This window comes from Homarus americanus, unplaced genomic scaffold, assembly GCF_018991925.1.
Source record: "Homarus americanus isolate GMGI-L3 unplaced genomic scaffold, GMGI_Hamer_2.0 scaffold31037, whole genome shotgun sequence".
Lineage (NCBI taxonomy): Eukaryota > Metazoa > Arthropoda > Malacostraca > Decapoda > Nephropidae > Homarus > Homarus americanus.
The window spans coordinates 5547814-5561918 of NW_024722227.1; the positions used below are offsets into that span (position 1 = coordinate 5547814).

General features: G+C 38.1%; 1 protein-coding gene across 9 annotated transcripts in view; it reads right to left on the bottom strand.

Moving 5' to 3' along the window:
• Positions 1-9555: 9555 nt before the first annotated feature.
• LOC121862332 overlaps positions 9556-14105 on the bottom strand; it is a 46344-nt gene continuing 41794 nt past the window's right edge. For 7 of the 9 annotated variants that reach the window (XM_042360533.1, XM_042360535.1, XM_042360536.1 and 4 more), the window contains 3 exons: positions 13437-13601; positions 10849-10950; positions 9557-10154 (listed from right to left, as the gene is read on the bottom strand). In XM_042360533.1, the coding sequence (XP_042216467.1) occupies positions 9966-10154; positions 10849-10950; positions 13437-13601 (456 nt within the window). In that variant the 3' untranslated portion in view covers positions 9557-9965. Of the gene's footprint in view, positions 10155-10848; positions 10951-13436; positions 13602-14105 lie in introns of all 9 variants that reach the window. The other 2 variants (XM_042360530.1, XM_042360529.1) reach the window with 1 other exon arrangement.

The following is a 14105-nucleotide window of genomic DNA, read 5'->3' on the forward strand; positions in this document are numbered from 1 at the left end:
TGGAGACGTCACTCTGACTCCCAAACAGCCTCTGGGGAGTCTTATACTGCTTCACCTCCAGAGACATGATTTTCCTAGGTGCCTTCCCAAACATTTTCAAAGTTACACTACTCACTTCAGTCACAAACACAGGATAATAATGATGGGGACTCAATTCTTTTAAGAAAAACAAACAAACAAAAAAACATGTAAGAAATGTTGTGATGGAGGTGTGGGAGGGGATTAGTGGGTCGCATGTTACTGACCTGACCTGATCAATATCAGGTGGAGGTGTGGTGGAAGATTAGTGGTCTCCTGCAATGTCAGGTCACCCATTGTCAGGAGGGAGGATTAGTGGGTTCATGACGAACAGTCTTGAACAAAAACTAAGTAGGAAATATATTTATGGTTAACAAAAAAGTGTATAAACTTTTATTCACAACATCTGCTCTAATTGTGTTAGAGAAATGAGTGGGAGGTAGCAGTGTGTGGGAGGGAGAGAAAGATGCAACTCTTGCCCCCCAACAATGTAGTAATGGGGGGGTCGTGTCTGTCTGTCCCTCCCTTACTCCGCCACCTTGGAACCCTAGCAAACAGCATCTGTTCTAATTGTGCTAGAGAGATGAATTTGATACAGTAGAATGTCAATTTAAAGCAAATCGATATAAAATTACTGATTTAAAGCGACACCCACAATTAAGGACACCGTATCAATTTAAAGCGAATCTTTCCTATTTTACGCGAGTTAAAGCTGGCGTGTCATATGGAAATACACACTATTTTAAGTTTTGCGCTTAATGTTTCCTGCCAGACACCTCTCTGGACACGCTACAAGGCTGCCCGCCACCCTCCCGCATCCTCAGCTCTCGCACTGACGCTCTCCTGAACGGACATAGTGTAGGACACTATCTCCTTCTACCACATGCATCAACCATCGCGACTATGCCCAAGAGGCCAGCTACTACATCATTAACTATCCCAAAGACCAAGAAATCAAGGCAAGCAATTACACTGGAGCAGAAAAACAAGGTGCTGGAAGCACTGCAGCGTGTAAGTGGTGCTTCAAGTGTGGGGCGCCAATTTGGACTGTCGGAGAGCTCTGTCCGCACTATCAAGCTCAGCGAGAAAAAAATTAGAGCAGCCTATGCTTCACCAGATGTTTCCAAGGGTAAACTCTACCTGAAGTCTGTTGTGTATGTTGAGATGGAAGATGCACTAAGTTATGAGAAGAAGACATGCAGCGCTGAAAATTTCCTCTCACTGGCCCCATGATGTAAAACCAAGCCTACGAAATAGTCTCGGATACTTAAAAAGGAAGGGAAGTCCATCAAAGACAGCAAGTTCACAGCAAATACAGGCTGGCTGTACAAATTTATCAAAAGGATGGGGCTGCGGAATGTGACGCTTTCAGGTGAAGCTGCATCTGCCGACACGGAGGCGGTTGAGGATATGAAGAAAGTTCTAAAGTATATAGTGGAAAAAATGGTTATTCTCTTTGCCAAGTGTGGAACTGTGATGAAACTGGGCAGTATTGGAAAAGAATGCCAAAGAAAACTTATCTAATGAATAGTGAAGAAAAGGCACCAGGGTTCAAGGACAGACTGACGATTCTCCTCATGGCCAACGCATCAGGCACAGCGCAAATGAAGCCACTCATCATCCACCACTCGGCTAGACCTCGTGCCTTCAAAAATGTACTCATCCCTATACTTCCAAACAAGAAGGCGTGGATGACTTCTGATATTTTCGATGAGTGGTACAGTCAGTTCTGCTATAACGCGATAGTTTTGTTCTTGTAAAACATCGTGTTATAGAAATTCGCGTAATAGAAATAACAGGGCTTATGGAGAAAATAGGGTTAGGTGCAGATTACTCGAAATTGAAAAAAATTTCGTAGTTAGCCTAACACAAAGGTAAGCAGTCTAAATAAATGTTACATTCATATCTAATAATGAAATCATACAGTAAATGTTACACTTTACCTTGAAAAAATATGAATATAACTTGATGGGGGAGAAGGGTGGTGTTGAAGAGTCATGCAGACAGGAGTTGACAGTTGTCATCATCAGTATCATCATCATCAGGTGCAGTTTTCTTTAGGTCCTCATATATTGATAAGGCTTTCTCTTTAATGGTGAGGAAGCTAGTCCCAGATCGCCTTTTCGTTTGATCTTCTATCCAAACACTAAGAAGCCATTCCATCTCCTCAAGTTCCTTTGGCCGTGATCTCACACTTTTGCTAGCACTCAAGGTTTTTCCAGCATACAGCTTGCTTTAATTTTTGCTGCATTGTCTCTAATGGTGCGTAAAGTAGATTCCTTTATTCCCGTTGCACGCACAATATCACATGTTCTTTCTTTATTTTCAAAACGATTGACAACATCAAGCTTTTCTTCAAGTGTTATAGCCTTTCTTTTACGATCACCAGAACGCTTCCCGGAGATATTCTTCTTTTCCATAGTCACAAAATTGGAGAAACAATAGTCAGAAATCACTGAGGACGCTTAAAAACTTCACACGTGTTTCAGACTGAACGTGTGATGTAAACACAGCGCGCAGGTCTAAAACGCTACGTATTTTGTTTTTCTCTCTTATTTAAAATTTTACAATTTACATATGCTGTACTGTACAGGTATACTGTATACATAAATATTACATAAATTATTTCTGCAATTCTTCACAAACAAAACACACAAATCAATTGAACATGTGATGTCGAACGTGAACTGTAAACACTGCATAACCCCACGCCAAGCCACAACAACCGTTCGAGTGGAATCGCGTTAGAGCAAACGCGTTCGCGTTTTACAAATATTGTTCCTCTATTCATCAATCGCGTTAGAGCCAATTCGCGTTGTCAAAACACGCGTTATAGCAGAACTCACTGTACATCAGCCATGCCAACCCATTCATCCAAAATGTAAAAAAAAAAAAAAACCTTAGCAACAAGGCCTTGGTTCTCATGGACAAGGCATCTTGCCACTCCGAACACCTGTGCAGTGTGAATAAGGACGTAAACTTGACCTTCTTCCCTCCGAACGTGACTTCACTTATTCAGCCACTAGATCAAGGTTATATTGTCTTGTTCAAGAGATATTATTTCAAGTTTACCATGAAGCAAATGGCTGAAGCTATGAACAAGGACAACATTATGATTGCAGCAACGTTTTGGAAGAGCTACACCATCAAAGATGCCATAACTAGTATCACACCTGCGTGGAAAAGTGTCCCAGAAACCGAACTAAATGGAGTGTGGCGTAATCTGTGGCCTCAAGGGCTTTGATGAAGGCGAGGACGTGAAAGACATTCTGAAACTCATTAAGGAAGTGAGAGGTGATTCAGGGTTTCAAGAAGAGGATGTGACTAAACTGCTTGTCAGCATGGAGGAGTTTCTCACTTCTGAAGAAGTCTTGGAGATGGCGAAGAAACACAAGGAAGAAGAGGAAGCAACAGATAAGCCCCAATCAGCGAGGAAGGAACTGACAATTCCTAAGCTGAGGGAGTTCATGCAGCACATCACTTCTGCCACCCAGTCTGCACTGCACCATGACCCTGATATAGAATGCAGTATGCAAGTGGTGGAGGAGTTGAATCGGGCTGCATCTACGTACTCTCAGCTGCTAGATCAGATGGTTATGGCCCAGCAATAGAAAAAAATCACCCCATTCTTACGTTCATTATCCTCATCAGGTGAGTGTGTAATGAAACTGAGTGTTTATTGCTTGAAAAATAGACATTAAATTTTGGGTGTACGATATGTAATAATTATGTGGGAGAAATTCAATAATTTAATGAATGTTTTCCATTCCTTCAGCTCCTGAGGTAGCTGGCCCATCTACATCTGGGCAGACACGGCCGTCATCCAGTGCTTCCTGCGTGTCACATGCGTCCATAGCCACACCACTAGACAGTGTTGTGGATGATGAGCTGGTCGAGTTGGGCTCTGCTTCAGAGGATGAATTGCCTAACTAAAGTTGAGTGAAAATATATTTTTGATCGCTAGTAAACAGACCATTTTGCGTCCCTCAATTTTAGCCGTGTTGATTTATGAGGGTTTGTTTCAGCATAATACTACAAAAAACAATGTTTTGTTGATTGTATGAGATGGGCTGAGGTGCATCTGGGTAGACTCTCAATCGGCACAGGGGAACGTCCAGTGGCGTGAGGCAGCAGTAACAATACCGCAGTAACAATACCGTCCAACTCTCAATTCGACTGCAGGGAGTGCTTGCTGCATATACAGCCACTCCTCGACTTACAACGGGGTTAGGGACCCAAATCCAGGTTGTAAGTCGAAATGCGATGATAATACATAGAAAATCTAAAATGGGCGTCTCTTTTTCTTCTCAGCACCATAAAACTCTCACTTTTAAGCATGCCAGCCATTTTAAAGGGAATTACAAACGAAAATTTTGTCAGTACACACAGCGCAATCACTAACGTCGGGACTCGAAAATACGTAATTTGAAAATTTTTTCGTAAAACTGGGCGGCCGTATGTCCGGGTGGTCGTAAGTCGAGGAGTACCTGTATATCATTATGCCATATATTTTTCTCATATTTATTAGTTAATAAAATTATCAAACTAAATTATTCCATTGACACAACACATCGATTTAGTGGGAATTCAATTATTCAATTTAAAGCGCTCTCTTGGAACGTATCTCGTGTTACATCGACGTTCTACTGTACCATAATGATCCTGAATAAATTCTCTACAAGACTGTTTCAATAAATGATCCTCATACAAAACATTTCTACATGATTTAATGATGGAGACAATTCTTTTATGAAAAAACGTAAGAAATGATAATACAGTACAGGTAGTTCTGCTATAACGCGATAATTGTGTTCTTGTAAAATATCGTGTTATAGAAAATCGCGTAATAGAAATAACAGGGCTTATGGAGAAAATAGGGTTAGGTGCAGATTACTCGAAATCGAAAAAATTTAGTAGTTAGCCTAACACAAAGGATAGCACAGTCTAAATAAATGTTACATTCATATCTAATAATGAAATCATACAGTAAATTTAACACTTTACCTTGAAAAAATATGAATGTAACTTGATGGGGGAGAAGGGTGATTTTGAGGTTGATAACATCAAGCTTCTCTTCAAGTGTTATATCCTTTCTTTTACGATAATCACCGGGAATTCTATCATCAGAATGCTTTTTGGAGATATTCTTCTTTACCATATTCACAGTTAATACCACAAAATTGGAGAAATAGTAAGCAAAAATCGCGTTATAGCAAACAAGCGATCGCGTTATACAAATATTGTTCCGAATTCATAAATCGCGTTAGAGCAAATTCGCGTTATCAAAACACGCGTTATAGCAGAACTCACTGTACCGGAGTCTATAAAATCAGCTCTAATTAAGTTAGAAACGCCAATTTTTTACTAAAATAATCCTGAATAATTGATCTATAAGTTTCGTTTAATAAATATATTAAAAAAAAAAATCGATGATACAGTCAATCAAGGTGCCTTATGAATGGAGCAGTGTGTCAGTGGAATTTTCCACTGTTTTCCCGAGTCTACGTGACGCATCTCATACGGACAGATACAAGTGCTGTATTTATTTGTGCAAACACCAATGTACACATACAACGTATTATAAATAAATAAAATGTACAGGCACACCCGATATCCGACATATATAGGGACCGTGAAAAGTCGTTGGTTAGTGAATCAACTGTTATTGAAGCATTTAATCCCATGAGAATACTGTATAACAAATTCAGGGAGTTAGGCACCGGCCACACTCCAAAAACTCACATCTACCCTTGATGTATCTCTGTGATGCACACTGCCAAGCAAGAAAATAAAGCAGACAAATAAAACAAGCATAATAAACATTAAAAAAGGAATGTAAAGCATAAATTAATCCTGTTATTTACTTGTGTTGAGGATGGTATTTAGACAGTCTAGGGTGGCAAGTTCAAGCCTCCACCACTCTTAGCTGGTCCATCACCACTCTTATTATGCCTTATCACATCAAATCAAGCTGCCCTTAAGAAGGGCAGCACAAGAGGAACTATTACTTGGGCACTTAGCCATGATTGCTTAACACACAAAGTCAGAAACAATTAAAAAACACGAAGTCAGAGGCACATGGTAAGAGTAAACAAGTGCAGAGAGGTGGGAATGAGTCGGAGTCAGATTGCAGGGCCCTCTCGTGGCAAGAATTCGCACCACACCACTGCCCGCCAAATTCGAAACAGCTCTGCCGCTCCTTCCCAAATTGTCAAATCTTGCGGAGTATTTCCCCTATGTGTAATCGTCGGTTAATGGGACATCGGTTTGCAGAGTATACCCATATACAGCTCCTCCCCGACTTACGACCTGCCTCAGTAGTACCAAAATTTGGTCAAATTACGTATTTTCGAGTCCCAAAGTCAGTACACAGACAAATTTTTTTTTTTGTAATTCACTTTAAAATGGCTGGCAAGCTTAAAAATTAGTGTTTTGTGGTGCTAAGAAGAAAGAGAGACACCCATTTTAGATTTTCTATGTATTATTTAAGCATTTCCGACTTATGACCATTTCGACTTATGACCTGGATTTGGGTCCCTAACCCCGTCATAAGTCGGGAAGGAGCTGTATTACTACTGTCATTTTAAGCATACAGTAGGAGTATACTGTCCAGTCTCCTGAACGTAATACGTATCTGTAATAACTTTTTATATCATTTAACACTTGCAATGGTGTGGTTGGGGATTAGTGGGTCTGATGTTAGTGACCTGACCTGATGCAATGTCAGGTCCACCCATTGTATAATATAAACTCTTCTCTCATTTGCGGTGGAGTTGGGGTGGGAGGATGAATGGTCTCATATTACTGACCTTCTGATTCAATGTCAGGTCACCCATTGTTGTGGTGGGGGATGAGAGCAAAAGCACTTCACGGCCACTAAAACAGTACAATGTGAATTTTAATGATGTCCTCTCACTGTAATGTAAAAAACAAACAAAAACAATGATAATGACCGATAAACATTGAGCTTCATTTCTTACACACATGTAACCAAGAAGAAACAATGGCTGGACTGTAGCTCACCAGATGGCCACGAGGTAGCGCTCGGGTAGATGGTGCCTCAGCTGACAAAAGGAATGAGTGATGCGTTCCCTATACTGACTTGGTGGGATGACGAATTTTGTTAATGCGAGTTTATTTACATCGAAAATTGGGGAGTGGTCTTAATATACCAGCATCATTAATGTAACCGCCCGATGAGCGACTGTGGGATAATGAGACCCTTGCACGTAGGACTCGATTGTTCTTTATTCAGTCAAAACGTGTTTCGGGTCTAATGTAAGACTTATTAGCTCCCCGAGTTGTTAGCTCACTGGACGGCTAGAGACTATCTTCTGAACCTCACAGGGAGCGAGTTAGTCCCCGAGGCGAGGGCCATCTGTTTCACATTTAACACCTCAGCAAAGTTCGTTGTAAACACTCACTCTGTCACTCTCCTGTCTCCCTTTCTCTCTCTATCCCTCCCTTTCCCTCTCTCTCTTATAGTTTATCCTACTGTGGCGGTAACAATTAATGCAAATTACTGTAGGTTGGGATACCGTAAATAGAACTTTACCTGAAATTCCTTATGTTCATTCTGCAAGGTTGAAGTTATGCTTCCTTGTGCTGGTGGAATGTGACATCACAAAAAAAAAGGCCTCAGTTAACATTTTCTATCCCTTTCACAATTTTAAATGACTCCATGATATCTGCCTAACTGTGTCTTGTATGCCCTCGGTCTACTTGGATAATCGAGATGACATAGTTCTGGAATCATCTTAGTCACTCTGTGTTGCACCTTTTCTAGTGATGCTAGGTCTTTCTGGAGGTAGGGTTTCCATACTTGTATACAGAAATCCAGGCCATAATACTCAAATCTTTATATATAATTTACATGAATATGCATCACATATTAAAAACAAGTGTAAAAATATTTTTGGCTATAACAAATATAACGAAAATGATATTCATTAACATTAAATATTAATTCAAATATTTTTGCTGACATAATCCTCATGATTTTGGGGGGTTATGGTAATGTTTTTAAAGGATACACAGTATTAAACCTAGATTGAATATGCAGTACTTTATAAATAAAATATCAGCATCATCAGAGGGCATAACTAGTGTCTTGAATATTAGGGAAACAAACAAGACAGAGCAACATATCTTCAGATAATACTATAAAAGTATACAAGTTTCCACTGAAATAACTGGTTACAGTTTAATTTAGCATACACAAAGTATTTACTTAAAATATTTTGATATTTAATTTTGACCTTCACCTTGAACATGCAGTGATGATATAAAAGCAAATCTAGTTTTACTTTAGCATCTTTGTCAGTGATAAATTAAGAGATTAGATGCGAGATTATTGACAGACAATATGTTCTTTATTCTTTTATGAGAGTAGAAGTCTTGTATGAAATGCAGTGCTGTAGTTATTCACTGCAACATTACACTTACAGCTAAAAAAACAAAACTAACTATTATTCCTATGATTATAATATTAAGCCTGGCACTACTCATCTTGGATCTTCCAGTTTTACAATACTGTACTGTACTCATTTAATTTTCAATCTAATCTATATTAGCTTGAGGACTTCTTTCTCTTCAGCGAGTTTAAGGAAGATTAATTGGCTTATACTGTACAGAGAAAGGGGAATCAATTGCACTCTAAATGGTTCAAGTGATTTATGGTATCTAATAAAGATAAACAAAAAAGTAATACAGTCTTTACCTTAATGACTAAATGTACTGTACTGTGGAGAAATGATGTCCCATTGTGAAGGTCATCCTGTGTGTGTTCTCCCTGAACAACTCTATTTCTGCAGCATAAATATCATCATGGTCTTCTACAATTAACTTAACATGTTTATCCTGTACTACATCAAAAATTTTATAAGGAGAAAAACAATGAGCAAAAAATTATTCCTTCATTAAGGTGATTGAGTGATTCAAATATTTACTAAGATATAACAGAACTAACCAGGTGAAGGTCTGAGGTCTGACAACAATTACGGGTATTTATATGTAATTCCTCAGGTGCGGAGAAACTCTAAACATACATTACATGCACGAGGTGCTGATAAAGGGACCATCATATTTTCTATATAGGGGGTCCCTGACTTACGAACGCCCGCCGATACGAACAGTGTTAAACTTGAAATTTACAGTACAGGTATTTTATTTACCTGATGACTTATATTTACTTTCATTTACAGGTAATGTATTTTGTCATTCAATTTCTTCTTTTGTCTTAAATTAAATGATTTTAGATGTATATAAGGACTTACACTATGATATACAGTGGGGTATGCTATAACGAACGGATCCTACTACGAATATTCCTATAATGAACGGTTTTACCTATAAAATTGAGAATGCTATAACGAACGAAACTCCTACAACGAACATAATTTATTTATTTATTTTTTTTTTCTAATTTATTGTTTTATTATTACAAATATTAATGATATTCTTTATTTCAGGGGTTTAGATGCATATTTATGCACTTTTTTACAATTTTTACAATTTTATATTATATTTTTCAGTGTTAAGTGGTTGTATTTGGGGGCCTGGAACGGATTAATCCTATAACAAACGAATGCTATAACGAACAAGGTTCTAGAACCAATTAGATTCGTTATAGCATACCCCACTGTAGTGGGATTTTAAACTTTGTTCTGTAAGAACGGTATGCACATAGTATGTGTTCTGACTTATGTACAGACTTAAGTCTGACTTAAGAATGTCTTTAGGAATGGAACCCGTTCATAACCCGGGGACCCCCTGTATACAATTGCTGGATATCTTAAGAATGTGTTAAGATTAATATTGGGTATAAAATGAGTTAAATGAACAAAGATACCTTGCATAGGTAATTCCATACAGTACTGTTCTGCACTTTCTCAAAAACAAATAATTAGTACAGGACCTGTACATATTATAACTGATATTTCAGCTTCTCATGAATACATATAAGTAGGCTTTTCAAGATCAATCTTCAAATTCTTATATTGCTTGTCAGTGAGAGCCTGCCATCTGTATCCTAAAATCTGTGAAACTTCTTGTTCCATTGCCTCATAAGATTGTGCACTCTTGCACAGCCATGTATAAAACTCTGGTGTCCAATCTGGATTCATGGGCCAATCTGCCTGAAAATTTTAAAATCATGGTATTTTAGTTATGGCAAGTGCTAAATCTCTGTATCATAAATTATTGTTTAATCCTGAAAACCCATTTTATTACAAGGCCAAAGAGGAATGACAATAGAACAACCCTAACCCAAAAAGGATCTGAGAGCTGATATATAGTGAAGCTGCATACTAGCTAGCTATTGCAAAACTTGTTCTTCAACTGACCTACTTGGTCAAAAGCACATTTGCAGTATCACTCTACTTCATGCTAAACTATAAGAGGGCAGTGTAAGCAAGGAAAACACAAATCCTCCACTGCATACACTGACCTACAGCTTCTTTTCCCAGGACTCCTCAATACACTACTCCACCTTGTTGACACCCTACCAATATTACTTTAGCATTCTGTTTGTAAACTTAGACAAATAAACCTGGATACCTTTTGTTCTTTTTCCTCCACACCAGTGCCAGCTCTAAAGAGATTGTAGACTAAGAGAATTACAGGCAATTGGGCTCGGTAAAAACACCTCTACAACTCTTTGGCTGTTTACAGTTGAAACTACAATGTTATTTGGTTGCATATGTGTTGTTGGTTTGCTGGGATATTTTGAAATTAAAGATAGTTGAGAAGAGTGATTGTAAAGCCTCTGGGAGAGGACTACCGTATTATATGCAAGTGAAAAATAACTTCAGGATTAACGAAATGACTGACCTTGAGTAGAATAGCATTTCTGCGAATGTAGAAGAAATGAAGATTCTTTGCAGAATAAGTTAACAGGAGGACAGTTGCTGTTGACACCTTTTCACGAACAGCCTATACAATACGTATATAGGCAAATAGAATATCATTAGTACACACACAAGATAATGTCATAATGTACTAGTTATACAGTATAACAGATGTCAGGATAACATCAACATTATGAGGAAGATTGAAAAATAATAACTTATTCTATAGCTGAAAGATTGAAACAAGTGACCAGCTAAATATAATGCTCCCAGCACCTCCAGGCAGAGATTGTAGTCAGGAAGGTATGAGCTACACAGACAGTATTTTATTCCAAGTTGTGCAATCAGCTGCCAATAACCCAGGTGAGTCCAGATTTGATCTAAATTCAGTAGTTGTCTCGAGTACACTCGCTCTAAATAGAATCTTTACGATTTTGTTACACAATATGGCAACAGGTGTCAAAGTGTTCATTTTGAAATTCATTGGGTCATTAGACACTTCATACCAATAATTAACTGGGTCTTTGTCAAGGAAGAGCTTGATTTTCTCCCCCAACTCGATGATTTCCTTCACATAACCATGGCTTGGTCCAGGTAATTTAAGGTTTTTCTCGGGTGGTGGGGGTCGAGCGGAAGCCATTGTGAGGGGAATAGCGGGCACAAGAGGGAACTGTATACGCGGACTGAGAACAATGAGACAGGCCCGGCTAGGTCAGCGACTTCTGGTGGCAGGGCACGTCATGTTACATTAAACCAATCACAGCTAGGTGCGGAGGGAATGCGTGGGTGGTAAGGATGCGTGGCCCAATCACAGTCCGATACGTCATATGACGTCAGCGATAACGTAAGAGCGGCCTAATGCGCACCACTCACTGCGCCGCTTCCCACGTATGGTCGAGAATGGACCGCTTGAATAAAAAATGGCGTGGAGCGTCTGGACCTCCAGCCGCTCTCCGCATAAATGACCAAATTTACCGCGTTATTAAAGCATTTACATTCTGGCAAGGCACCGTGTAAATGACCAAACGCGTGAACCAAAACCACGTACATCCAGACTATACTGTACAGTAATATGTTGCTTAAAATTATGGCTTTTTCACAGGAAAAATTCTGTATAATTAACCCCGGTGCTCAGGATACAGTAAAGCCTTGAATAACGACAGTAATGTGAATCATCGTATCGTGAGTCATTAATTACCATTAAAATAAAGCAATAATAATGAGGTGTATTCCCAAGTGTGACCTCTTCATATCTTTTGTGTGGCTTTTTACCGTATTTTCCTCCAAAACAATAAAATTAATGAAAAATGCTAACCATATTCTTTAAATAATGTTTATGAATGCACCTTGTACAACACAGTACTGTATAAATCAATAATAATATGGTCACACAAGAGGAGATGGGACGCCATTGTTTTCGTTAGTGTTTACAGCTGGGAGTCCAGGACGATGGTTCTTCATACGAAAAAGAAGAAAATAAGACTCTATTTGTAGTAGTAGTAAAATTAATAGCAAAGAAATAGAGCGAGATGGATTGGGAATGCCAACATATACGTGCACATTTAAGGAAACAGCGTCATTTATCTTATTAAGAATATGTACATACGATTCATTGTTGTTTATTACTGAATATGAAGGGGATAAAAGTTTGAAAGATTGTGTGCCATGTAAAAATTAAATAAATAAATAAATACATAAATCAACTAATTAACTACCCACCTGTATGTGGACCCCACTCTGTGATGAGTCCAGCACATGTAAGAAATGTTTATTCCTTTTATGTTTTTTAGTTGAGTTATTATTTTATTTTTGCACATTCTGTATGAAAGATTGTGTGCACATGACAAATTAATAAAAAAAATTAAGACCATTACGTATGTCTACCAGAAATTACTTGTAGTGACAGCTGAGGGATCGTAACTTACTACAGTATAAATCTTTATTTTGTATAAATTTATTGATTTTGTCTTTATAAATTATATGAGCTATTTAGACATTATTTAATCATTATAGCAGCAGGATATAAAACTTATTTGAGCCCTTCAGGGGTTCAGAAACAGAACCTATTTTCCCCCATAAGTTATTAATATTGAAATATGATCGATTACTTCGCAATGGTTTTGAGGTTCCTAACACCATCGTATAATGGTCATTGCCTATATCTCCAATTCACTGATATTCACTCTTAAATGTCAGCTTGGGGTATGCTTAGCTAAGATAAGCAGCATTAATAAAGACAGTCATGTATAATAGAGTAAATGGGTAAAGGTACAGCCATGTCAAATGTCATAACACATGTAAATTTATGTAAAACGAAGTAAAACTCAGATTTAAGTTCTGAGTTCAAATGATCAGTAAATTAGTCGTGTTGCCAATGCATATGGCGTTGATGTCCTAAGCCTTGTCTAATATTGACTACCATATTTAATATGGCTGTAAAACAATGATGATGAAGATAAGAGGTACAGTATGTATTGCTGGTGTTAACAACAACTTGGGCAACAAAGGCAGAGGACAGCATACTTATAGTCTTTTACATAACCAGTTAAACTAAGCAAATATTCCACTTACCAATGTATGTATGTATGGGCATTGTCTGACCAATAATAGTAGAGCTGAGTCAATTCTATCATGAAAGGATCTTGGCATGTAGAACCTGGGTAATTGTGTGCTGGCAAAAACCTCCAGGTCATGCTTGTACAATGTAATGATTGCAATCATCAGTGGTGTGGTAACCTGTAAGACAACAATTATAATGACAAACTTCTCTAATGACACAAAACCAACAATTGTAATCTGTTAGCCTGGCTGTTTGTTGTCATGCCTACAACCACAAAACCTTTTACAATGGGATGCCTATAATGACCTCCTCAACCTTCTTTAATAACCAACTCCATACAATACTGTACTTATTAACTTACCATCAATATCATTCAGAAGGCGGTAAATGAATTTCAATTAATCAAACGAGTGACAATAAAATAGAAAATTCACAATCTTGCAACCAAAGCACATTATACAGTATACAGTACATAGCTAATGAATTATTGACAAACATCATAAAACCCCCAAAAGTAGTACTGGGGTCCTCTTATATGTCAGGGATGTGTTCTAGAAAAAAGCAAAGTGACAGTGAAATGTTTTATAAGGAAAAATTTTTCTCCATAAGAATTAATAAATGGGGTACAGTTGTATATGCATTCCAATATGTTTTGTAGAGTAAAACACCTTGAAAGCTCA